Source organism: Bos mutus, chromosome 2, assembly GCF_027580195.1.
Source record: "Bos mutus isolate GX-2022 chromosome 2, NWIPB_WYAK_1.1, whole genome shotgun sequence".
Classification (NCBI taxonomy): Eukaryota; Metazoa; Chordata; class Mammalia; order Artiodactyla; family Bovidae; genus Bos; species Bos mutus.
In genome coordinates, this window is record NC_091618.1 from 118,109,058 (window position 1) to 118,136,788 (window position 27,731).

At 40.0% G+C, this 27,731-nt stretch overlaps 1 protein-coding gene across 4 annotated transcripts in view; it reads right to left on the minus strand.

Annotated features, from left to right (window-relative positions):
- CCDC141 (coiled-coil domain containing 141) overlaps positions 1-27,731 on the minus strand; it is a 227,941-nt gene that overhangs the window by 144,815 nt on the left and 55,395 nt on the right. For all 4 annotated transcript variants that reach the window (XR_011461869.1, XM_070359081.1, XM_070359090.1 and 1 more), the window contains 2 exons: positions 19,570-19,761; positions 15,836-15,944 (listed from right to left, as the gene is read on the minus strand). Coding sequence is in view for 3 of the 4 variants with exons in the window: in XM_070359081.1 (XP_070215182.1) it covers positions 15,836-15,944; positions 19,570-19,761 (301 nt within the window). In the remaining variant the exon portion in view is untranslated. The remainder of the gene's footprint in view (positions 1-15,835; positions 15,945-19,569; positions 19,762-27,731) is intronic.

Here is a 27,731-nt window from a genome sequence, read left to right on the forward strand (position 1 = left end):
GTGAAGTCGCTCAGTTGTGTCTGACTCTTTGCAACCCCATGGAGTATAGCCTACCAGGCTCCTCTGTCCATAGGATTTTTCCAGGCAAGAGTACTGGAGTGGGTTGCCATTTCCCTCTCCAGGGGATGTTCTAACAAAACCTGGTCCACTGGAGAAGGGAATGGAAAACCACTTCAGTGTTCTTGCCTTGAGAATTCCGTGAACAGTAATGAAGAGGCAAAAAATAGGACACTAAAAGATGAACTCCCCAGGTTGGTAGGTGCCCAATATGCCACTGGAGATCAGAGGAGAAATAACCCCAGAAAGAAGGTAGAGACAGAGTCAAAGCAAAAACAAAACCCAGTTGTGGATAGGACTGGTGATGGAAGTAAAAAGGATGCTATAAAGAGCAATACTGCATAGGAACTTGGAATGTTAGGTCCATGAATCAAGGCAAATTGGAAGTGGTCAAACAGGAGATGGCAAGAGTGAACACCAACATTTTAGGAAACAGCAAACTAAAATGGACTGGAATGGGTGAATTTAACTCAGATGACCATTGTATCTACTACTGTGGACAAAAATCCCTTAGAAGAAATGGAATAGCTGTCATAGTCAACAAGAGAGTCCAAAATGCAGTACTTGAATGCAATCTAAAAAATGACAGAATGATCTCTGTTCATTTCCAAGGCAAACCATTCAATATCACAGTAATCCAAGTCTGTGCCCTGACCGGTAATGATGAAGTTGAATGGTTCTATGAAGACCTATAAGACCTTCTAGAACTAACACCCAAAAAAAGATGTCCTTTTCATTATAGGGGGCTGGAATGAAAAAGTAGGAAGTCAAGAAACACCTGGAGTAATAGGCAAATTTGGCCTTGGAGTACAGAATGAAGCAGGGCAAAGGCTAATAGAGTTTTGCCAAGAGAATACACTGGTCATAGCAAACACCCTCTTCCAACACACAAGAGCAGACTCTACACATGGACATCACCAGATGGCCAACACTGAAATCAGATTGATTATTTTCTTTGCAGCCAAAGATGAAGATGCTCTATACAGTCAGGAAAATAAGACCAGGAACTGACTGTGGCTCAGATCATGAACTCCTTATTGGCAAATTCAGACTTAAATTGAAGAAAGTAGGGAAAACCACTAGACCATTCAGGTATGGTCTACCTGAATGGTCTAATGGTCTAATCAAATCCCTTACAATTATACAGTAAGGGTTAGTCACTCAGTCATGCCCGACTCTTTGCAACCCCATGGACTTCAGCCCTCCAGGCTCCTCTGTCCATGGGATTTTCCAGGCAAGAATGCTGGAGTGGGTTGCCATTTCCTTCTCCAGGGGATCTTCCTAACCCAGGGATCGAACCCAGGTCTCCCACATTGTAGGCAGACGACTTTACCATCTGAGCCACCAGGGAAGTCACTGAAATCAAATGTATTAAAAAGGGGGAAGAATTATGAGAACCAAAGATGCTAGAGATCAGCAGTCCTTCAGAGATATAAAAAAGAAATGTTGGAAGACTTGGGGTTTTGAGATGGGTAAGTAATAGAAACAAAAGCCAAGTTACTGGGTTGAGAAGTGGAAAAGCAATGATGAAGTCAATAAGAAAGGACAATCTGTGAAACATCTGTGGCTAGAAGGAAAATAAGGATAAACCATCAGCAGAGTTGAAGACGTGGCCTTTTATTTTCAGATGGGAGAACTGTGAAGAGTACCCAGAGAGTAAGTATGTAACTCTATCAGAAAGGGACTGTGCATGCGAAGTCATTTCAGTCGTGTCGACTCTGTGCAACCCTATGGACTGTAGGCCGCCAGGCTCCTCTGTCCATGGGATTCTCCAGGCAAGAATACTGGAGTGGGCTGCCATTTCCTACTCCAGGGAATCTTCCTGACCTGGGGATCAAACCTGAGTCTCTTAGTCTGCTGCACTGGCAGGCAAATTGTTTACCCAAGTGTCATTTGGGAAACCCCGAAATGGGCTAGTCAGTGCTAAAAGCCATATTCTCGTCACTAGCTCAGTGTTCTCCTCACTGCACTATGGCTCTCTACTTTAGCAGTCTAGCATCTGGCAGTTAACAACGCAGCAATGACTGTGGTAGTTGGGCCAACTGATTCTTCACTGACACCTTTTTTTGAGAGCTAAAGACAAACTGACATACTCTGAGATAAAAAGGAAAGGATTTGAAACAGTTTATGCTACATGACCTAGATTTGTCCAATAAAGTATTAGATAACCTTATCTGCTCAGAGCAAGACAGGAGGGGTTAGGTACACTGGGCAATTTGACTGAGAATTAATAATACAAAGTAACAAACACCAAAAACAACCATATCCTTGAAGCAGGACAGGAATAAGATGAATCATGTAGAAGAAGAAAACTCAGGGAGCGGATTAAAATTAAAGTCAATCCTCACATGGAGAAAGGGAAGCAAACATGAAAAAACGGGAGCAGCAGGGACAGAAAAAAAACAGATCTGTCTAGAAAAAGCTGTTATGCAGAAGGGAAAGGAAGAACTCGAAAACGAGGTGAAAACAGGTTATAGAAGTCCTTGCCTATCAAACTAAGGAGTTTTGACTTGTAGAGTCTTAATGTAATCAATAGTACATCTGATTCTCCATGTATAGGTACACACATTTGCTTTACATTGAACAGCTTGTTATGATACTGAACAGTTACACACATACATACACATATACAAAAAGTATGGGCAGGTGTGGGGTTTTCACATATACCATATGCTTTTCTTCCTTTTGTTAGCCAGCTCTTAAACATTAGACTTTTCAGTTAAGAGAAGGAAGCAGAGCTTTCCAGGCTCAGGGTATTGTAGACTGACAATAGGTCAGGCCAACCTGTCCTAATCACCACAGAATACATAAAAGTACCCAAAATTTTCATTTGCAATCTTTTTCTGGTTTGCTGTTTCAATTTCTGCCCAAAGAGTATAACCACTACCATGGTCCCAGCAGGCATGTAGGCTCCTGAGCCAGGTTAACTTGAAAAGGCACCCAGACCATAGTCAGTCTGTTACCTTCTACTACAGTGGCCCCTGGAGTGGATAAATGGTTCTCTAAGTTTTCTCTGTCAGTTCCTTTGGTTCTTTCTCTGTCAGATTCTTACGTCTTACATTTTTTAAAAGTTTATGTGGAGAGTTATGACAAAATGTGGTCCACTGGAGAAGGCAATGGAAAACCACTTCAGTATTCTTGCCTTGAGAACCCCATGAACAGTATGAAAAGGCAAAAAGGTAGGACACTGAAAGAGGAACTACCCAGGTTGGTAGGTGCCCAATATGCTACTGGAGATCAGTGGAGAAATAACTCCAGAAAGAATGAAGAGACGGAGCCAAAGAAAAAACAACACACAATTGTGGATGTGATTGATGATGGAAGCAAGGTCCGATGCTGTAAAGAGCAATATTGCATAGGAACCTGGAATGTTAAGTACATGAATCAAGGCAAATTGGAAGTGGTCAAACAGGAGATGGTAAGAGTGAACGTCACTCTTGGACGTTCAGGAATCAGCAAACTCAAATGGACTGGAATGGGTAAATTTAACTCAGATGACCATTAAATCTACTATTGTGGGCAAGAATCCCTTAGAAGAAATGGAATAGCTATCATAGTCAACAAAACAGCCTGAAATGCAGTTCTTGGATGCAATCTCATAAATGACAGAATGATCTCTGTTCATTTCCAAGGCAAACCATTCAATATCACAGTAATCCAAGTCTGTGCCCTGACCAGTAATGATGAAGAAGCTGAAGTTGAATGGTTCTATGAAGACCTATAAGACCTTCTAGAACTAACACCCAAAAAAGATGTCCTTTTCATTATAGGGGACTGGAATGCAAAAGTAGGAAGTCAAGAAACACCTGGAGTAACAGGCAAATTTGGCCTTGGAGTACAGAATGAAGCAGGGCAAAGGCTAATAGAGTTTTGTCAAGAGAATACACTGGTCATAGCAAACACCCTCTTCCACCAACACAAGAGAAGACTCTACACATGGACATCACCAGATGGCCAACAATGAAATCAGACTGATTATTTTCTTTGCAGCCAAAGATGGAGACACTCTATTCAGTCAGCAAAATAAGACCAGGATCTGACTGTGGCTCAGATCATGAACTCCTTATTGGCAAATTCAGACTTAAATTGAAGAAAGTAGGGAAAACCACTAGACCATTCAGGTATGACCTAAATCAAATCCCTTATGATTATACAGTGGAAGTGAGAAATAGATTTAAGGGACTAGATCTGATAGACAGAGTACCTAAAAACTATGGATGGAAGTTCGTGACATTGTACAGGAGACAGGGAACAAGACCATCCACGAGAAAAAGAAATGCAAAAAAGCAAAATGGCTGTCTGAGGAGGCCTTACAAATAGCTGTGAATAGAAGAGAAGGGAAAAGCAAAGGAGAAAAGGAAAGATACACCCATTTGAATGCAGAGTTCCAAAGAAGAGCAAGGAGAGATAAGAAAGCCTTTCTCAGTGATCAGTGCAAAGAAATAGAGGAAAACAATAGAATGGGAAAGACTAGAGATCGTGTCAAGAAAATTACAGATACCAAGGGAACATTTCATGCAATGATGGGCTCAATAAAGGACAGAAATGGTTCGGACCCAACAGAAGCAGAAGATATTAAGAAGAGGTGGCAAGAATACACAGAAGAACTGTACAAAAAAAAGATCTTCATGACCCATGTAATCATGATGGTGTGTTCACTCACCTAAAGCCAGACATCCTAGAATCTGAAGTCAAGTGGGCCTTAGGAAGCATCACTACAAACAAACCTAACAGAGGTGATGGAATTCCAGTTGAGCTATTTCAAATCCTAAAAGATGATGCTGTGAAAGTGCCACACTCAATATGCCTGCAAATTTGGAAAACTCAGCAGTAGCCACAGGACTGGAAAAGGTCAGTTTTCTTTCCAATCACTAAGAAAGGCAATGCCAAAGAATGCTCAAACTACCGCATAACTGCACTCATCTCACACGCTAGCAAAGTAATGATCACAATTCTCCAAGTCAAGCTTCAACAATATGAGAACCGTGAAATTCCAGATGTTCAAGCTGGTTTTAGAAAAGGCAGAGGAACCAGAGATCAAATTGCCAACATCCACTGGATCACCGAAAAAGCAACAGAGTTCCAGAAAAACATCTATTTATCCTTTATTGACTATGTCAAAGCCTTTGACTGTGTGGATCACAAGAAACTGTGGATAATTCTGAAAGAGATGGGAATACCAGACCACCTGACCTGCCTCTTGAGAAATCTGTATGCAGGTCAGGAAGCAACGGTTAGAACTGGAGATGGAACAACAGACTGGTTCCAAATAGGAAAAGGAGTATGTCAAGGCTATATATTGTCACCCTGCTTATATAACTTATATGCAGAGTACATCATGAGAAACGCTGGGCTGGATGAAGCACAAGCTGGAATCAAGATTGCTGGGAGAAATATCAATAACCTCAGATATGCAGATGACACTACCCTTATGGCAGAAAGTGAAGAAGAACTAAAGAGGCTTTTGATGAAAGTGAAAAAGGAGAGTGAAAAAGTTGGCTTAAAGCTCAACATTCAGAAAACGAAGATCATGACATCTGGTCCTATCACTTCATGGCAAATAGATAGGGGAACAGTGGAAACTTGGCTGACTTTATTTTTCTGGGCTCCAAAATCACTGCAGATGGTGACTGCAGCCAAGAAATTAAAAGACACTTGCTCCTTGGAAGGAAAGTTATGACCAACCTAAACAGCATATTAAAAAACAGCCATTACTTTGCCAACAAAGGTCCATCTAGTCAAGGCTATGGTTTTTCCAGTAGTTGTATATGGATGTGAGTGTTGGACTATAAAGAAAGCTGAGTGTCAAAGAATTGATGCTTTTGAACTGTGTTGTTGGAGAAGACTTGAGAGTTCCTTGGACTGCAAGGAGATCCAATCAGTCCATCCTAACGGAGATCAGTCGTTGGTGTTCATTGGAAGGACTGATGTTGAAGCTGAAACTCCAATATTTGGCCATCTGATGCTAAGTGCTGACTTATTGAAAAGACTCTGATGCTGGGAAAGATTGAGGGCAGGAGGAGAAGGGGACGACAGAGGATGAGATGGTGGATGGCATCACTCACTCAATGGACATGAGTTTGAGTGAACTCCAGGAGTTGGTGATGGACAAGGAGGCCTGGTGTGCTGCAGCCAATGGGGTCGCAAAGAGTCGGATACGACTGAGCGACTAAACTGAACTGAACTATGTTTTCCAGCTGTTTATTCTAACATTTGATCACACAAAGTGAAGTATTTTTCAAGGGTAAACTGTCTAGATATATCATGACCTTCAAAAAATAAAATCTCTATAGTGCACTTAAAGATTGTATTTTTCTGCATATACAAACCCTACTTACAACACAATACCCTGTGATATGAGCCTTCTAGATATTGAATAAATTTTTATTTGTATTGATTGTCACTATATCTAAAAAAGTAATATTAAAGTATCAGATCAGATCAGATCAGATCAGTCGCTCAGTCGTGTCCGACTCTTTGCAACCCCATGAATCGCAGCATGCCAGGCCTCCCTGTCCCTCACCAACTTCTGGAGTTCACTGAGACTCATGTCCATCAAGTCAGTGATGCCATCCAGCCATCTCATCCTCTGTTGTCCCCTTCTCCTCCTGCCCCCAATCCCTCCCAGCATCAGAGTCTTTTCCAATGAGTCAACTCTTCGCATGTGGTGGCCAAAGTGCTGGAGTTTCAGCTTTAGCATCATTCCTTCTAAAGAAATATATATTATACTAATAATACGTCATTATGAAGTATAAATAACAAAGTCAAGATGGATCAGTGAGGGGTGTACACCGGTTAAAGTGAATTTATAACTTGTTAAAATTCAAACGAGCATTTTTTTTATCAAGCATCAAGGGTGGATGCCTTGACATTTTGACATTGAGAACTTGGGTGATATTTCTTTCAAATGTATTTTTAAATATTCAGTGTTACTCAATGAGATAGTGTTTCTTAAACTTACATTGAGAACATGGGTGGTATTTCCTTCAAATGTATTTTTAAATATTCAGTGTTACTCAGTGAGATAGTGTTTCTTAAACTTATTCAATGAGTATTTTTAAATTATACAAATGTAGAGAAAATACTGAATAGTATAGTAGACCACAATGTACCTATATCTCAGCTACATTTAAAATATATGTATAAATTTAAGATAAAGGAAGTCATACTACGATTGTTCCTGTAAGGAGGCTTTTTAGGCATTATGCCCATTATACAAAGGCCATTGGAAAATTGGAGGGTGCAATTGTGATTCTTCAGAGCTTAGAAACAATTTTCTCCTCTTTAATGTCCCTGTAGTACTTTATTGCTCATTTTTTTAAAGTTGTTTTCTTACTGGAGGATAATTGCTTTGCAATATTGTGGTTTCTGTTGTACACTAACATGAATCAGCCACAGGTATACATATGTCCCCTCCCGCCTGAACCCCTCTTTCACTCCCACCCCAACCCACCCGTCTAGATTGTTCCAGAACATGGGCTAAGTTTCCTGTGTCACATAGCAAACTCCCACTTGCTATGTGTATTTACTTTATGGTAATGCATGTTTCCATGTTACTCTCTCATTTCACCCCCCCCTTCTTCCCCCACTGTGTCCACAAGTCTGTTACCTGTGTCTGTATCCCCACTGCTGCCCTGAAAATGGGTTCATAAGTACCATCTTTCTAGACTCCATACATATGCATTGATATTTGTCTTTCTCCTTTTTAAAAAGCATCATTTTGACATTTTGTGTCTAAGAGCTGGTTAATGAAAGGAAGAAAAGCATAAGGAATATGTGGAAACCCTGCCACCTGCCCATACTTCCTGTGTATACGTGTGTGTGTGTGTGTAACTGTTTACAGTATCATAGTAAGCTCTTCAATGTAAAGACAATATTTGTCTTTCTCTTCCTGACTTATTTCACTCTGTATAATAGGCTCTGCTGCTGCTGCTGCTGCTGCTGCTGCTGCTGCTAAGTCGCTTCAGTCGTGTCCGATTCTGTGCGACCCCAGAGACGGCAGCCCACCCGTCCCTGGGGTTCTCAAAGCAAGAACACTGGAGCAGGTTGCCATTTCCTTCTCCAATGCATGAAAGTGAAAAGTGAAAGTGAAGTCGCTCAGTCGTGTCCGACTCTTAGCGACCCCATGGACTGCAGCCTACCAGGCTCCTCCGTCCATGTGATTTTCCAGGCAGGAGTACTGGAGTGGGGTGCCATTTCATCCAATTCATTAGGACTGACTCAAATGTGTTCTTTTTTTTATAGCTGGGTAATATTTCATTGTATATGTGTACCATAATTTCTTTACCATTCATCTGTCAATGGACATTTAGGTTGTTTCCATGTCCTGCTGCTGCTGCTGCTACTAAGTCACTTCAGTCGTGTCCGACTCTGTGTGACCCCATAGACGGCAGCCACCAGGCTCCCCCATCCTGGGATTCTCCAGGCAGGAACACTGGAGTGGGTTGCCATTTCCTTCTCCAATGCATGAAAGTGAAAAGTGAAAGTGAAGTCGCTCAGTCATGTCCGACTCTTAGCGACCCCATGGACTGCAGCCTACCAGGCTCCTCCATCCATGGGATTTTCCAAGCAAGAGTACTGGAGTGGGGTGCCAGTCCTAGCTATTGTAAAAAGTGCTGCCATGAACACGGGTCCATGCATCTCTTTCAATTATGTTTTTTTCAGGGTATACACCCAATAGTGGGATTGTTGGGCCATATGGTAGTTCTATTCCTGGTGTTTTAAGGAATTTCCATACTGTTCTTCATAGTGGCTGTATCAATTTACATTCTTACCAACAGTTATTGCTCACTTTTACATCATGGTGCTGAGTCTTAAATTGGGATTATATACAAATAACACTCAATAAACATTTGAGTTGGATCTTATTCTAAACCCTGGACATTCTGAGATGTACTAATTCCACTCCTCCAGAATCATATAATCTGGTAACGTAGACAAATAGGGAAATAAATTATTATACACAATATGCTGGGTGGTAAATCAGAAGAACTCACAGAAAACAAAATTCACCAATGAATGCATCCCCCACTAATCTGTAGGCTCCCTGATGACAAAGGCCAGGTACTCTTCAATTCACATGCCTCTGGGTTTCTCACCTGGCATGGGTTCAGAAAATATTGGCTTAATTATGTGTTGTTGAATTGAGAGCAATCAGGCTGGTAAAGAGTCTGGAAATTATTTGTTGAAAGACTTTAACTTTAACTAGGCATGCTTTGCCCAAATGAAAGAAGATTATATAGGACATTTAGTCTTCAACTATTTCCAAGACTGTCACATAGTGGAGGGAATGAACTTATTCTGTAACTTGCCAGAGGATAAAGTCTTCCATGCATTCATCCTGGTTCTAATGTCTGAAATGCTACGAAATAAGTCTCCAACATGCAACACAACCTTAGCATTGCTGAAGAAGAAAAAAGTATAGGTTTTGAAGTAAATTTAAATACTAGAGAATATTAGAGATAGGTTTAATTGTAGTTTTTCCAGTCATATTATTAACTACTGTCATCCTAACATTCACATTTTGTGCTACTCATTAATCAACATCTCAGAACCTTATGATAATTCCTAACTATAATTATGTTCTTATTTGGTTGCAAGTCGTGTCTGACTCTTTTGCCACCCCTTGGACTGTAGCCCGTCAGGCTCCTCTGCCCATGGGACTACCCAGGCAAGAATACTAGAGTGGGTTGCCATTTCCTTCTCCAGGGGATCTTCCCAATCCAGGGATAGACTTGCACCTCCTGCATTTTCAAGTGGATTCCTTACCACTGAGCTACCAGGGAAATCCTGTTATAATTTATTATTTATTTATTATATTATAATATTATAATTTATTATAAATTACAGTCTAGCTGTAATTTATTTCCCTAAATTTAAAGATAATAGATATTGATGTGATCTGAATGTGTGTCCTTCCTAAAATTCATATATTGAAATCCTAATGCTCAGTGTGATGATATTAGGAAATGGGACTTTTGGGAGGTGAATAGGTCCTGAGGATGAAGTTCTCATGAATGGGATTAGTGTCCTTATAAAAGAGATCTCATGGAGCTCCCCAACCCCTTCCACCATATAAGGACACAATGAGGAGTCTGTAACCCAGAAGAGGGCCCTTACTCAACCATACCGTCACCCTGACCTCAGACATCCAGCCTCCAGAACTGTGAGGAATAAAATTCTGCTGTTGATAAGCTGCCTAATCCATGGTATTTTATTACTGCATCCTAAATAATCTAAGAAGATACAACGTCCTTAACTGAAAATGAGAGTTTTGCCCTTGAATATGCATTTCTAATCAACTAATCTTAATTATATCCCGCTGAATTAGTTGATTAATAAACTTCACCAACTCCCATTTTATGAAAACAAAGCCCTTGAAGCTACCTTGGGGATATGAAGTGGGAGCCAGATATCCTGACAAGAGCCTCCTGCAACTTTGGTGCTTAAAGTGTTACACAGAGGAACACAAAAATGTCATGATAAACTTGCCCCCAGAATGGAAGAATATTTTGTCCTCACAAAAGTAAACTATGATTCTTATCTTTGCCTAGCACTGTTACCCATTTTTCTAGATGTCTGGTGGACTCCCTTGGAAGGCAGGGCATCCATCCCACCATCAGCTGGATGCCAGGGCCTTGCAGCCTAAGCCCCCAAACACAGCAGCTTGTGCCCCGTGACAAATGGCTCACTGAGCCACAGATCCTAGTAACTGAAGGAGCCAACACTAACAATGGCATTAGGGCACTCCCTCTTCTGGTTTCTTCCCACATGTTTATGGAAAAGTCCCTTACTTCCATCACAACCCCTCCCCTTCCAGTCCCTCTGGAAAATGCTGTCACATGATGGCCTTAGTACCAAAGCACTTCACCAAAAGCATCCGTCAGTGTCAGGTTTCCAGAGGTACAATTGCTGCATTATGATCATGTTCGTAGGATAAAGATTGAATTGAGGCCACAGAACCCATCTCAGTGGCCAATATTCGATTCACTTTCCAGCCTAAGAGTAATTTTGGGTGACCCTGTTCACCCAATGTAGGCTCAGCTAGACTGCTGCTGCTGTATAAAAATGGGCATGCCACTGTCTAACACTGATATTTTTGATGCTATTTATAACCCCTGTTAGTGACAGGTCCTATAGAACAATAACCTGTTACAAGTATATACATATATGTGGTTGGATCTCAAAACATTTACACAGGAAAGACTGAGTCTTTTAATCTTTGAGTTTTAGAAAAATAATGATCCATCATCTAGGCTCCTTTGGAGGGTGTTAAAAATACAAAATTTGTTTGTGGTTTTAAAAACACCTTCTGTCACTATCCAGCATGATCAGGTTTATGAAGCTAAAAGGGGAGTTGTTGTTGCTGTTTAGTTGCTAAGTTGTGTCCAAATCTTTTGCAGCCCCATGGACTGCAGCCTGCCACCTCTATCCATGGGGTTCAGTTCACTTCAGTTGCTCAGTTGTGTCCGATTCTTTGCAACCCCATGAATTGTAGCACGCCAGGCCTCCCTGTCCATCACCAACACCCAGAGTTCACTCAAACTCAGCTCCATTGAGTCGGTAATGCCATCCAACCATCTCATCCTGTGTCATCCCCTTCTCCTGCCCCCAATCCCTCCCAGCATCAGAGTCTAAAGTACTGGAGTTTCAGCTTTAGCATCATTCCTTCCAAAGAACACGCAGGACTGATCTCCTTCAGAATGGACTGGTTGGATCTCCTTGCAGTCCAAGGGACTCTCAAGAGTCTTCTCCAACAACACAGCTCAAAAGCATCAATTCTTCAGTGCTCAGCTTTCTTCACAGTCCAACTCTCACATCCATACATGACCACTGGAAAAACCATAGCCTTGACTAGATGGACCTTTGTTGGCAAAGTAATGTCTCTGCTTTTGAATATGCTATCTAGGTTGGTCATAACTTTCCTTCCAAGGAGTAAGCGTCTTTTAATTTCATGGCTCCAATCACCATCTGCAGTGATTTTGGAGCCCCCAAAAATAAAGTCTGATACTGTTTCCACTGTTTCCTCATCTATTTCACATGAAGTGATGGGACTGGATGCCATGATCTTCATTTTCTGACTGTTGAGCTTTAAGCCAACTTTTTCACTCTCCACTTTCACTTTCAACAAGAGGCTTTTTCGTTCCTCTTCACTTTCTGCCATAAGGGTAGTATCATCTGCATATTCTCCTGGAAATCTTGATTCCAGCTTGTGCTTCTTCCAGTCCAGCATTTCTCATGATGTACTTTGCATATAAGTTAAATAAGCAGGGTGACAATATACAGCCTTGACGTACTCCTTTTCCTATTTGGAACCAGTCTGTTGTTCCATGTCCAGTTCTAACTGTTGCTTCCTGACCTGCATACAGATTTCTCAAGAGGCAGGTCAGGTGGTCTGGTATTCCCATCTCTTTCAGAATTTTCCACAGTTTCTTGTGATCCACACAGTCAAAGGCTTTGACATAGTCAATAAAGCAGAAATAGATGTTTTTCTGGAACTCTCTTGCTTTTTCGATGATCCAGCAGATGTTGGCAATTGATCCCTGGTTCCTCTGCCTTTTCTAAAACCAGCTTGAACATCTGGAAGTTCACAGTTCACATATTGCTGAAGCCTGGCTTGGAGAATTTTGAGCATTACTTTACTAGCCTGTGAGATGAGTGCAATTCTGCAGTAGTCTGAGCATTCTTTGGAATTGCCTTTCTTTGGGATTGGAATGAAAACTGACCTTTTCCAGTCCTGTGGCCACTGCTGAGTTTTCCAAATGTGCTGGCATATTGAGTGCAGCACTTTGACAGCATCATCTTTCAGGATTTGAAATACCTCAACTGGAATTCCATCACCTCCACTAGCTTTGTTCGTAGTGATGCTTTCTAAGGCTCACTTGACTTCACATTCCAAGACGTCTGGCTCTAGGTGAGTGATCACACCATTGTGATTATCTTGGTCATGAAGATCTTTTTTGTACAGTTCTTCTGTGTATTCTTGCCACCTCTTCTTAATATCTTCTGCTTCTGTTAGGTCCATACCACTTCTGTTCTTTATCGAGACCATCTTTGCATGAAATGTTCCCTTGGTATCTCTAATTTTCTTGAAAAGATCTCTAGTCTTTCATATTCTGTTGTTTTCCTCTATTTCTTTGCATTGATTGCTGAGGAAGGCTTTCTTATCTCTTCTTGCTATTCTTTGGAACCCCACGTCCAAGGAGCGGTGGCTGTGTGGGGGCAGGAGGACCGAGAGAAGCTAGTCCACATTCAAGGTCAGGAGGGGCAGTGGTGAGGAGATACCCCTTGTCCAAGGTAAGGAGTAGCAGCTGCGCTTTGCTGGAGCAGCTGTGAAGAGATACCCCACGTTCAAGGTAAGAGAAACCCAAGTAAGACGGTAGGTGTTGTGAGAGGGCATCAGAGGGCAGACACACTGAAACCATAATCACAGAAAACTAGTCAACTAATCACACGGACCACAGCCTTGTCTAACTCAGTGAAACTAAGCCATGCTGTGTGGGGCCACCCAAGACAGGCAGGTCATGGTGGGGAGGTCTAACAGAATGTGGTCCACTGGAGAAGGGAATGGCAAACCACTTCAGTATTCTTGCCTTGAGAACCCCATGAACAGTATGAAAAGGCAAAATGAGAGGATACTGAAAGAGGAACTCCAGGTCGGTAGGTGCCCAATATGCTACTGGAGATCAGTGGAGAAATAACTCCAGAAAGAATGAAGGGATGGAGCCAAAGCAAAAACAATATCCAGCTGTGGATGTGACTGGTGATAGAAGCAAGGTCCGATGCTGTAAAGAGCAATATTGCATAGGAACCTGGAATGTCAGGTCCATGAATCAAGGCAAATTGGAAGTGGTCAAACAGGAGATGACAAGAGTGAACGTCGACATTCTAGGAATCAGCGAACTCAAATGGACTGGAATGGGTGAATTTAACTCAGATGACCATTATATCTACTACTGTGGGCAGGAATCCCTTAGAAGAAATGGAGTAGCCATCATGGTCAACAAAAGAGTCTGAAATGCAGTACTTGGATGCAATCTCAAAAATGACAGAATGATCTCTGTTCGTTTCCAAGGCAAACCATTCAATATCACAGTAATCCAAGTCTATGCCCCGACCAGTAATGATGAAGAAGCTGAAGTTGAATGGTTCTATGAAGACCTACAAGACCTTTTAGAACTAACACCCAAAAAAGATGTCCTTTTCATTATAGGGGACTGGAATGCAAAAGTAGGAAGTCAAGAAACACCTGGGGTAACAGGCAAATTTGGCCTTGGAATACAGAATGAAGCAGGGCAAAGGCTACTAGAGTTTTGCCAAGAGAACACACTGGTCATAGCAAACACCCTCTTCCAACAACACAAGAGATGACTCTACACATGGACATCACCAGATGGTCAACATCAAAATCAGATTGATTATATTATTTGCAACCCAAGATGGAGACGCTCTATACAGCCCGCAAAAACAAGACCAGGAGCTGACTGTGGCTCAGATCATGAACTCCTTATTGCCAAATGCAGACTTAAACTGAAGAAAGTAGGGAAAACCACTAGACCATTCAGGTATGACCTAAATAAAATCCCTTATGATTATACAGTAGAAGTGAGAAATAGTTTTAAGGGACTAGATCTGATAGATAGAATGCCTGATGAACTATGCACAGAGATTCATGACATTGTACAGGAGACAGGGATCAAGACCATCCCTATGGAAAAGAAATGCAAAAAAGCAAAATGGCTGTCTGGGGAGGCCTTCCATGGGGTTTGAATGAGACAAATGAGTTCAGGAAGCCATCTACTTGTACTCAGATCTATTTGGCAGTAATAATGAGAAGAATCCATTAGGAAGAAAAGTGATTGTTCCTACCTGCTATCTAATCTGCTTTCACAGAAAAAGATTACTGTAAACAGCTAGTCTTCCACAAATTCCTTCCTTACTTCAGTACTGGCCCAGCCCAAATTCTGGTTGAAAAGGTCTAACACATAAACTGTTGGTAACAACTAGGCTGTTTTTATAGTTGTTTCAGGGGGAGTTGAAAATAATTTTATATAGTGTTTTATTAGACTTTCATCTGAAAAAAAATTCACTATTTCTTTTAACCACAATAGTGAAAGAAATTTTCCTTATAAAGAGCTGTTATTAAAAAGGTGATCTTCATTTACTGACCCTTAGAAGGAACAGTCACTGAATTCAACCATTTATTTAACCAGGAAATATTTCATGATGATCCACCAGGGCCGGCACCTCACTAGATGCTGAGGATACAAAGATGAGCAGGGTGGCATTGGCTCCTCCTCGGGAACTAAGACCCAGCAGACTGAATAACTGAACTTCCCAGAGGCTCATCTTCTACCGTCCCTTAGCATCATTTACAACCAGTTCTTTCTTGTAGAAGATGGCCAAAAATAAAGCTTTATACCCTTGCTTGGAACAAGTTGAGGTATTCATAAGCAGACAAATTTAAAATATGCTCTCATGCATGAGCATTCTCATATTCACATCTTGAGAACTTTGAAAAGCTTATGTGAGAGGACCTCCCTGGTGGTCCAGTGGCCAAGACTCAGGGCTCCCAACGCGGGGGCCCAGGTTCCATTCCTGGCAAGGGAACGCTACCCCACATGTCACAGCTGAGTTCACATGCCACAAGTAAAGATCCTGCATGCTGCAACAAAGATCAAAGATCCCGCAGGCCGCAATTCAGACTCGGTGCACCCAAAATAAATAAGTAAATATTAAGGGAAAAAAAGCACATGTGAAGAAGACAGGTAGTTCTTGCCTTTGGTATGAAGTTCATGAAGTTGAAGGAGTGATTTCAAGGACTCGGCACTCTCAAACTCCTGAGTGTTCTGGAGGAAATCTTCTGCTTGGTCTATTTTAATGGCAAACTACAACAGAAATACAAGGGAAACACATTTGAAAAGATAAAAACTGAAGTGCCACATTTAGTTATGTGCAAATGTTTTCCACGAATTATTGGCCTAGCCGATTGTGTATGTGTTGCTGGGATGATGTGTGTGTGTGTGTGTGTGAGCGCATGCTGGCTCCCATGTTTGTATGAGGTCTGTGTGCCCATGTAGTCAATTTGCAAAGTGCCGAGATAAGAACTTTCCTCTGTCTGAATTGCATTTCTTTCATACCTGGAAATACTAATATATGCTAAAATAAACCCATTTGGTTACTGTTCTAACGTCTATTGAAATTTTCAAGTAAAATTATTGTGTCCCATGTAACAAATACAGCTGCTGTCAACATTCTAAAGCAGTTTCTCAAAGAACAACTAGAATGTTTGTTAACAGAAACCTACAAAAGTTTGTGTAGCCAGTAACCTACATAGTTATTAGTAAATTTAACTTAAAAATCCACTTAAAGAGGTTGAAATACATAGCTGATTTTTTCCTCGATAATTAGATGTAGAATTAAAAAATGTAAGTCTCAGAACATAGTCTAATCCCATCTCTACACTTGATTTTAGGGCTGAGAAGTAACATCTAATCCCATTTCTTATACAAAGAAAGATACATATATTTGTATTAAAATATATGTGGTCCAAGTAAATACATACCAAAGGGTTATATTTATGAGAAGGAATAGGATTAGAGACAGATGAGGAATGGTAAGCTTTTAGCTTTTAAATCTATAATTTGTGATTTTGTTTGCATTTTTATCAATAATTTTATGTACCTTTATACAAATAAAAATGAAATTAGATGCAGTGAAAAAGAAAAATGGAAAATGTCTCCTCTACTTCAAGAAAAAAAAAAGGAAACGGCTATTTGACACCCTAAATGGTAAGGAACATGACCAGCCTCTTTTTGTATTTCTCCATAGAGGAAGTATGAAAGGGAGATGCTCAAAGTGATGTCAAGATTCTCAGGGGAGTAATCTTAGAAGCAAATTTTAGAAAACAGCAAAACATACTCAGTAATGCTAGTACAGTGTATGTGTGTATGTGTATTTGTGTGTGCGTTCACGCTCAGTAGCTCTGTTGTGTCTGACTCTTTGGGACCCCATGGACTATAGCCCATGAGGCTCCTCTGTCCATGGGATTTTCCAGGCAAGAATACTGGAGTGGATTGTCATTTCCTCCTCCAGGGGATCTTCCTGACCCAGGAATGGAACCCACGTCTCTTATGTCTCCTGCATTGGCAGGTGGATTCTTGTACCACTGCATCGCCTGGGAAGCCCACAGTATATCCACAGAGTAGACAAATAACTCTTTCATCTCAGCATGAAAGTTCAAAGGAAACTATTACCATTTAGGAGAGCATTCAAATCAACACATTCGCCTTTGCATGATGTATAGAATAAACTCATAAAAGAGAAGTATCAGTGAGAAAGACATAAAAGCCTGTCACAGTGCCTGTCATCTTTTTCAAGTTTTATCCAAACTCTCGTCTTTGGATTTAGTGATATCTAATATTTTTATGTGACAATTTAAGGATCTACTGTGTTTGATTATTACAGCAATATAAAATCCAGTTATAAATGGCATGGAAAGATGAGAGAGCAATTGCTAAGCATACCCCCTTCTGAAATACAGAGAAGGCTTCCACCACCCTGTTAGAACCAGCAGATAGACACCAGCCAGTGTCAACTGGGGACAGTGCTCCTAAACTGAAGAACAGTGTTTCAGGAGAGAATAACCTATATGATGGTTAAGCTTGTGAGCCTGAAGTCATCTTGTACTAACCATCAGCCATGCAATAACAGGTCATTTTGTATTTCTAAAGAAATTCTGCATGCACATAGTTCACTAAGGGGATCCTATCTATACATCATTTACATCTCTAAATCATTCTAACAGTTGACTATAAGGATATTCTTTGAAGAGAAATTTCAAAGGAAAAACAAAATCCTGGGAGGTGATTTGGTTTTCCCTGTAGATCATTACAAGAAATTTTGGAGTCACTGTGTAACTTATATCTATATTTCAACTTTTTGTTTGGTATCTTTTTTAAAAAGACAACCCAATAAACAAATAATGCCTTACTCAGAAAAAGCTTCCCCAAAGTTCTAATATTAACCTTTGTCTCAGGGATATTTTCTTTTCCCTACTTTTCTTCTTTTTACAGTCAGTATAGGATGGAAGTGGCAACAGGGGGACACTTTTACACTTTTCAAAGACCCTATTCTTAGTTTTGCTTACACAAGGGGCAGGGAAAATCATGTAGGAGTTTTCCATCAGCTAAGTATGAAGTGGTTCACAAAATTGGAAGGAGGGTAATATAAGAAACTTCATCTTTTCACTAGGAATCAGAGTACTGGGCTGAATCATGGGTTGACTTAGGAAGTATAATTCCTTTTATCTCATGTAATATCTGGAAGTCATTTCTCATCATATAGAAAATCAGCTAGTATTAATGCGCCTACACAGTGAGAAACAAATATTGGACTTCATGTTTGAAAAAAGATAACTTCCTGTGCTCAGGCAACCTGAATTTCAAGGGCACTTAAAACTTATACCTCACCTACTAAGACAAAATGAATCAGATGTATCTATAATTTGACCCTTGTAGGTGTATTTCACCTGGTTTATTTCTTTTCAGGAAAGAAAATTATCTGTGGGACTTTTCCCCAAAATAATCTGTGAGTTGGACTTCATTGTTCAAACTGTGAAAAACAAACCTTGAAAGTTACAGTGAGGTTTCTGCTCCTCCTTTTAACTTTTAAACGAATTCATGATACATGAGACTGTCTACCTCAATTTTAATGTTCTAATACTAATCTTCTTTCTTTCATTATTTTGGATTTAAGTCCTGAATTTTCAGTTTGGAAATATCATATTTTTAAAAGCTAGTGCTTTATCATAATGAAGCAGTGCTCTCACATCAAAATGAATGTCCTGCCACTTGACAGAGAAGTTAAAGTGACATTTCCAATAACTACCTTACACTAAATATTACACCTGCTTTGAAACTGTTCTTTGAGTCTCACATTTTGAAGTTGGGTTCTTCAAAAAAAACTCCAGAATTCAAGAAAAATCATGACCTTCTTAGGTCCAGGACTTTCTCCTTCCATATATTTTAATGAGCTCAAACTACGGAAATTCAACTACATGCCTTAGAAAGTACTCTATCATATGCTATGCTGACAAGTCAAACATTCTATGGACTATTCTGCAGTTGCCTTATCATAAGAAGCAGAAGAAACTGAGTCCTCCAACTGTTAGTTAACAAGAACATGTTAGACCAGCATTCCTAGTAATCCTGTAATCAGAGGTAATTGTTTGATTTAGTAATTGTATTATTATTATCTAAAGAGAGAAATATATCAAAATGGCTTATGGGTAAAAATTCCCATTTTTACTTAACATTTCCCAATTTAATTAATTGCACTTTTCTTTTGTTTGAAGGTATACATTCAAAATATTAAAAATTTTATTTTGACAATCAAAATTTAAATGTATATAACTTGGTTATTCTGCTGTTTAAAAAAAAAATCTGATCGCAATGTCTATTCAGAAAGAAAGGATTACTCTGAAGTGGAGAAGGGAAACTTTTTTTAACAAACCTCCAAGGCATTTTCAAAAAATTCAGAGGTCAGTCTGAGAAGTTCCCTCCTTCTCTCAAGCATGGAGACCAGGGATGCCCATGCTTCGCCCAGCGTTTTGGCCATGGCATCATAGACCTGACTCTGATCCTTGTTCTCTTCAGCAGTCTTGTCTGCTTCTTGCAGGAGTTCCCATACTCGATCTTCCAAAGCCTAAGTCCAGGGAAAAAAAAGGCAGAGTGTCACTCCCTGTAAGAATTTGGGATCATATTTTAAACACATAGATTTTTAAAATTATATGTAATTTAGGAAGGCCTGGAAAATCCCATGGATGGAGGAGCCTGGTGGGCTGCAGTCCATGGGGTCACTGAGCCGGACACGACTGAGCGACTTCACTTTCACTTTTCACTTTCATGCATTGGAGAAGGAAATGGCAACCCACTCCAGTGTTCTTGCCTGGAGAATCCCAGGGACGGGGGAGCCTGGTTGGCTGCCCTCTATGGGGTCGCACAGAGTCGGACACGACTGAAGCGACTTAGCAGCAGCAGAAGAGTATTTATAAACACAAATTGTTGTGCAGGCAGGTAGTAGAGCATACAGGAGAGAGCAGTTGTGACTGTGGTAAAATGGGGAGCATGGCCAGGCTAAAGGCATCCACATTTGGATGTTGTTGAAACACCATAGAGATTTATAAAAAAAAATGCATGATTACATACACAGGGGTACAGAATACTATGCCAACTTCACATTTCACAAAAAGAGAACCAACTGAAACACTTCTAGAAAGGAGTAATCATGAAAAGAAATTGTGAGAAATGAACCCAGTAAAACTTTTTATTCTAAATAGTTGTTACTGCTAACAAGCTTGTGAAGCTTAATGTAAATGTTAAGAGTAAGTTCTTGAAAGTGAATAGTCATAATGTAAAAATTAGAATATCTGTAACCAATACTGCATATTGCTTGAACAAAATGTGGAAGATGAAGGGCAACATGTGCTTTCATAATTGTCTCATTTGGGGACAGGAGGAGGATCCCACAGATCCTACTCTATTCTTGATATTGGCACCAAAATCAAGGCACAATTTTAAAATATAATACATTAACAATAACATGAATAAATCCTAAAATGTCAACAGAAAAGGAAACTAAACATGTGATGATGCATAATACAACAAAGAAAACGAAGTAAATAAGAATACATTTATTAGGACACACAAAACAAAATGATAGGAAAATAATTAAATATTAGTTAACACTCACAACATGAATGAGTTAATTTTTTCAATTAAAAGGCAAACAGTATCAGATTAAGGGGAAACAATTCAACTAATTTATATTTGCTGGAGTCATCCCTCAACTAAAAAGATATAAAATCTTAAAGAGATGAGATATATTAGCAGAGACAAAAATAAAGGAGAATTAGCAATGTTAATCTCAGACAAATTAGAAATCAAAACAAAAAATCACTGTGATTAAAAAACAATACTTTACATTGATAAATTACACAATTCACAGGGGAAATAAGGCACTCATGATGTTTATATTTATGACATTAAAATATTTAAGGTAGGTATGTGCCTGTGTGCTAAGTCGCCTCAGTCATGCCCAACTCTTTGACACTCTATGAACTGTAGCCCGCCAGGCTCCTCTGTCTCTGGGATTCTCCAGGCAAGAATACCAGAGTGGGTGGTCATGCCCTTCTCCAGGGGGTATTCTTGACCCAGGGATTGGATCCACGTTTTTTAACTCTCCTGCACTGGCAGGTGGGTTCTTTACCACTGGTGCCACCTATACCCAGTCAGACCAAAATGCAATACAAGATCAAATAAAGAAAAAGCTATAAATACAGGCTATTTAGAAGAAAAAAATAACAATGAGGCTACTATGTTTAAAACTTAAGATACACAGATATTTAATGCTTAGATGAAATTCATAGCATTAGACAACTTTGTTTTTGAAAGAAAGAAAAAATACATTAAACATTCAAGTCTAAATTATAGAAAAAGACTCCTAAATTGAGACAAAATTAAAGGGGATTAACTTATTAAATATAAAATAAAAAATTAACAAATGAAAGATAAATATAAGAATCGATTTTTTTAAAGGTTGAGTCATTGAAAATCCAAATGAAATATAAAAACATCTGACAGGTGGGACAAGATGGCAGAGTGGGAAGATCCTGAGCTCATGTCCTCCCACAGACAAACCAGCACTACAACTACATATAGAACAACTCACTCTGAGAAACATCTGAAGGCTAGTATAAACGTCTCTTCCAAAATTAAGGAAAATTTTGAAAACTACATCAAGATGGAGAGAAGTGGCAAGGATGTAATGTATCAGTATACATACCACCAGAGCAGGGACCCACAAGTGGGAAGGGATATCACAAATTCGAAGGTCCTAAGGAGCAAGGGGTTCGAGCCCCATGTTGGGCACCTCAGCCTTTGGTACCAGCACTGTAGATAAGGCTCCCTTAACTGACTTTGAAAACCAGCAGGGCTTATGTAGAGATGAGACTCTTAAGAGGCTTGTACACTAACTTACTCACTGGAGTCTCAGTGCAGAGGCAAAAGTTTGAAAAGTGCCTGTTGCTCTAGCCAGCCTGCCCAAGTTGTCCAGTACATACATTCTATTAATACATAGGAGATGAAGTAAAGTTATGCCCAACCTAGACAGCATATTAAAAAGCAGAGACATTACTTTGCCGACAAAAGTCCATCTATTCAAAGCTATGGTTTTTCCAGTAGTTATGTATGGATGTGAGAGTTGGACCATAAAGAAAGCTGAGTGCCAAAGAACTGATGCTTTTGAAAACTGTGGTGTTGGATAAGACTTCTTGAGAGTTCCTTGGACTGCAAGGAGATCAAACAAGTTAATCCTAAAGGAAATTAGTCCTGAATATGCATTGGAAGGACTGATGCTGAAGCTGAAACTCTAGTACTTTGGCCACCTGATGAGAAGAACTAACTCATTGGAAAAGACCCTGATGTTGGGAAAGATTGAAGGTGGGAGGAGAAGGGGACGACAGAAGATGAGATGATTGGATGGCATCACCGACTTGATGGACATGGGTTTGAGCAAGTTCCGGGAGTTGGTGAAGGACAGGGAGGCCTGGCATTCTGCAGTCCATGGGGTCGCAAAGAGTTGGACATGACTGAGTGACTGAACTGAACTGATGCTTCTACTCAAGATCATATCTTCAAGATTGGGAGAAGTAACTGCTTTGTCTAACCCATAGAAACAAACACAGAAAACCAAACTAAAATGAGGAATTTGTTCCAAATGAAAGAACAAGATAAAACCCAGGGTTTTATCCTAATGAAAAAACCCTAATGAAATGGAGATAAGTATTAGGTTGATACACAAGTAATTGTGGTTTCGGACCATGAATTTTAAATCATTTTAACTAGCCTCAAACACATCTTTACTAATCAAAATAGGAACCATTATAATCAACACATTGTTGCTGATGAGAAATAAATTTGTTTACTCCTGTAGCATAAAAATCCGTGCTTCAGGATTTGATGAACTCTTAGAAAGCATTTTCTGCCTCCTGTTGGTTGTGGAAACACTTTCCCTGCAAAGAGTTGTTGAGATGCTTGAAGACGTGGTAGTTGGTTGACGAGAGGTCAGGTGAATATGGCGGATGAGGCACAACTCTGTAGCCCAATTCGTTCAACTTTTGAAGCTTTGGTTGTGTGATGCGCAGTTAGGCATTGTTGTGGAAAAGAATTGGGCCCATTCTGTTGACCAACACTAGCTGCAGGCATTGCATTTCTCAATGCATCTCATTGATTTGCTGGGCATATTTCTCAGATGTAACAGGTTTTGTTTACTGAACAAAACTGAACATCAGATCTTTTTTTGGTGTAAGCTTGGTTTTAGGAAGTGCTTTGGAGCTTCTTCTCAGTCCAAGCAGAGCTGGACATTGCAGTTGTTATATAAAATCCACTTTTCAATGCACATCAGAATCCGATCAAAAAATGGTTCATTGTTGTGTAGAATAAGAAAAGACAACACTTCAAAACAACAAATTTTTTGATTTTCGATCAGCTCATGAGGCAATTACTTACTGAGCTTTTTCAACTTTCCAATTTGCTTCAAATGATGAATTAGCACAAAATGGTCAACGCTGAGTTCTTCAGCAACTTCTTGTGTAGTTGTAAGAGGATCAGCTTCAATGATTGCTCTTAATTCATCACTGTCACTTTCTGATGGCCACCCACTGCACTTCTTATCTTCAAGGCTACTGTCTTCTTTGCAAAACTTCTTAAATCACCACTGCACTGTATGTTCGTTAGCAGTTCCTGCATCAAATGCGTTGTTGATGTTGCGAGTTATTTCTGCTGCTTTACAACCCATTTTGAACTTGAATAAAAAATCACTCAAATTTGCCTTTTGTCTAATATCATTTATATAGTCTAAAATAAACAAGTAAAAAGTCTCTAGCAAATAAAAAAGTGAGAAATGAGCATTTAAAATGATGTATAACATAACCACATTTAAGAATGTATTCCAGTATCAAAGGGCAAAGTTCAACAATGTAAAACTGCAATTACTTTTGCACCAGCCTAATAATTGCCTGATAAAAAGTACAAAGTGGAACTGTTAGTTGCTCAGTCATGTCTGACTCCTTGCGGGCCCAGGGATTATAACCTGCCAGACTCCTCAATCCATGGAATTCTCCAGGCAAGAATACTGGAGGGGGTTGCCGTTTCATTTTCCAAGGGATCTTCCCAATTCAGGGATAGAACCCATGTCTCCTGTGTCTCCTGCATTGACAGGCAGATCCTTTAATGTCTGAGCCACCAGAGAAGCCCAAATAGTCCAAAGCAATAGTCATAAAGTCACACACCAAACTCAGAAAAGGAATGGAGGAACACAGTAAGAATTTCAACAAAGTTAAAAAAATATAAAAAGAACCTATCAATATAAAACTGATATAAAAAAGAGCTAAAGAATACAATAACTGAAATAATATACTGGAGGGAATAAACTACAGATTAGGTGATGCAGAAGAACACATACACAAGCTGAAAGACAAAATAGTGGAAATCAGAATAACAATGATAGTTTAAGAAATCTCTGGGACAAATTGAGAGTATAAACATTTGCATTACAGGGGTCCCAGGACAAAGAGAGAAAGGGGCATGTTGTTGCAAATGGCTACATTTCATTCTCTTTTATGGGTGAGTAATATTCCATTGTAAATATACACCACATCTTCTTTATCCAGTCATCTGTTGATGGACACTTAGGCTGATTTCAATTCTTGACTATTGTAAATAATGCTGCAAATAAACATTGGGGTTGCTTGTTACCCTAGCATAGCCAGGTAGATTCACAAACGTAAAATTATTTGTTATGCATTAGACATTCAAGGTTCTCTCATACTTAATAAAGAAAGACAATAAAATTCATAATGAAACAAAGAGCCAGACAATTTCATACTTAATTCAAAACTTCCCTCAGGTAGAGTGGGTTGAACATGCCAATGAACTAACTCTTCAGAGACATCCATTGAACACTTGCCCACTCCACTCTCTTTGGTATTTAGGCTAACCACACATATGATTGTCTAAATTGCCAGGACAGTTAGATCAAATGTGTGTACTTTCTTCAGTTCAGTCGCTCAGTTGTGTCAGACTCTTCGCGACCCCATGAATTGCAGCGTGCCAGGCCTCCCTGTCCATCACCAACTCCCGGAGTTCACTCAGACTCACGTCCATCGAGTCAGTGATGCCATCCAGCCATCTCATCCTCTGTCGTCCCCTTCTCCTCCTGCCCCCAATCCCTCCCAGCATTAGAGTCTTTTCCAATGAGTCAACTCTTCGCATGAGGTGGCCAAAGTACTGGAGTTTCAGCTTTAGCATCATTCCTTCCAAAGAAATCCCAGGGCTGATCTCCTTCAGAATGGACTGGTTGGATCTCCTTGCAGTCCAAGGGACTCTCAAGAGTCTTCTCCAACACCACAGTTCAAAGGCATCAATTCTTCGGCGCTCAGCTTTCTTCACAGTCCAACTCTCACATCCATACATGACCACTGGAAAAACCATAGCCTTGACTAGACAGATCTTTGTTGGCAAAGTAATGTCTCTGCTTTTGAATATGCTATCTAGGTTGGTCATAACTTTTCTCCCAAGGAGTAAGCGTCTTTTAATTTCATGGCTGCAATCACCATCTGCAGTGATTTTGGAGCCCCTAAAAATAAAGTCTGACATTGTTTCTACTGTTTCCCCATCTATTTCCCATGAAGTGATGGGACCGGATGCCATGATCTTCGTTTTCTGAATGTTGAGTTTTAAGCCAACTTTTCACTCTCCTCTTTCACCTTCATCAAGAGGCTTTTCAGTTCCTCTTCACTTTCTGCCATAAGGGTAGTATCATCTGCATATCTGAGGTTATTGATATTTCTCCTGCAATCTTGATTCCAGCTTGCGCTTCTTCCAGCCCAGCATTTCTCATGATGTGCTCTGCATATAAGTTAAATAAGCAGGGTGACAAGGCACTTTCTTAGTTTCCACTTTATGTGACAAGGGCTGGCTAACTTTATATTGTCCATGTTTTTCCATTTTATATATTTTATCATTAAAATGGAATAACTTGGCCTCAATTTCTACTTATGATGGCTCAAGACTTAAATTAGAAGTTTTAAATTCTAAGATACTGCAATCATATGACAAGGACTGAATCATATGACAAAGAACTCAAAGCAGAAAAACTCGACAATCTCATGACAGAGATGCAGAAGGGAATAAGAAATAATGAGCAATAAACTCATTCTAGGAGAAGGCAATGGCAACCCACTCTAGTACTCTTGCCTGGAAAATCCTATGGATGGAGGAGCCTGGTAGGCTGCAGTCCATGGGGTCACTAAGAGTCGGATACGACTGAGTGACTTCACTTTCACTTTTTCACTTTCCTGCATTGGAGGAGGAAATGGCAACCCACTCCAGTGTTCTTGCCTGGAGAATCCCAGGGACCGCGGGGCCTGGAGGACTGCCGTCTGTGGGATCACACAGAGTTGGATACGACTGAAGCGACTTAGCAGCAGAGCAAAGCAAGTGAACACTTAGACTTTCAGTGATATTTCTCAAATTTGACAAGAAGGTGGTAAGATGAATCTGAAAGTTGGCTACTTCTGTATCAAATGGGGTTGCCTTTGGAAGTATATTTAGCCTTATCAAATACATATAGGTTTCTCATAATACTGTTCTTTTCCCACTGATGTGACACTTTAAACAAATAATACAGGAGTTTTGGGGACAGGCAACTTGAAGGACTACAGTTCTGGTTTTCTATATTTCCTTGGGATTTTCCCATGACCTCCAGTATGAACTGCAAAATGTTTGATTCACTGTAATCCCAAGGCTGGAACATTCTTGCAGAACTTTCTGGGTTTAATTTGGTAAAAATTACACTTGGGATTTTTCCAAGCAAGCCAGTTGACATCTGTCTTGAAGATTGGCAGAAAACTATCTGCTCCAAATTCTCTTGGAATTCAGATCAGTCTCGGGGTTCTGGGATCAAGGCCAGGTACAGTTAATGTTCCCCTATCAAACACCATCGGAAATAATGGAGGAGACGGGGATTTCAACAGAGTGAACTAGGCAGGATTCATAGAATAGAGACATTTCTATACCGATCTAAAATCTAAGATAATAACCAGTTGGGGTTTATTTCTGGGAGATTCCTGGAATGGAGGCTGATCTGTACACAAAGCAAAATTCCACCCTACAGGTGTTTGATGCATAGTACTTGGATCTCTGTGATACTTCTTCCCCAATGTTGGTAAAAGTGTTAGGAAATCCACTCAGTTCTTACTGTTCTATTTTAATGCTGAGTCCTCAAGAAGACTACCTCTTTCTTCCCTCAAGGAATAGGATCTATCAGTTTGGTAGCCTGAAACACAAAGGCAAGTAAAGTTCTACTGGAGAGGGCTAGAGGTCATACTACCCATGTATGTTAATGATGATGATTTCAAATCTGTGAAACAGATACAAGAGATCTATCTCACTCATGTTTACAGCTCCAGTACCAGTCATGTTAAGGCATTTCTAATGGTCATCATGTGTTTGTGTGATTTATGGGGAAGGAGTTCAGTGAAGAATTGTCCTCCCAAATAATAATCTTATGGAGAAACGCCAAATGCCTTACACAAATATTTGTGATAGAATGTG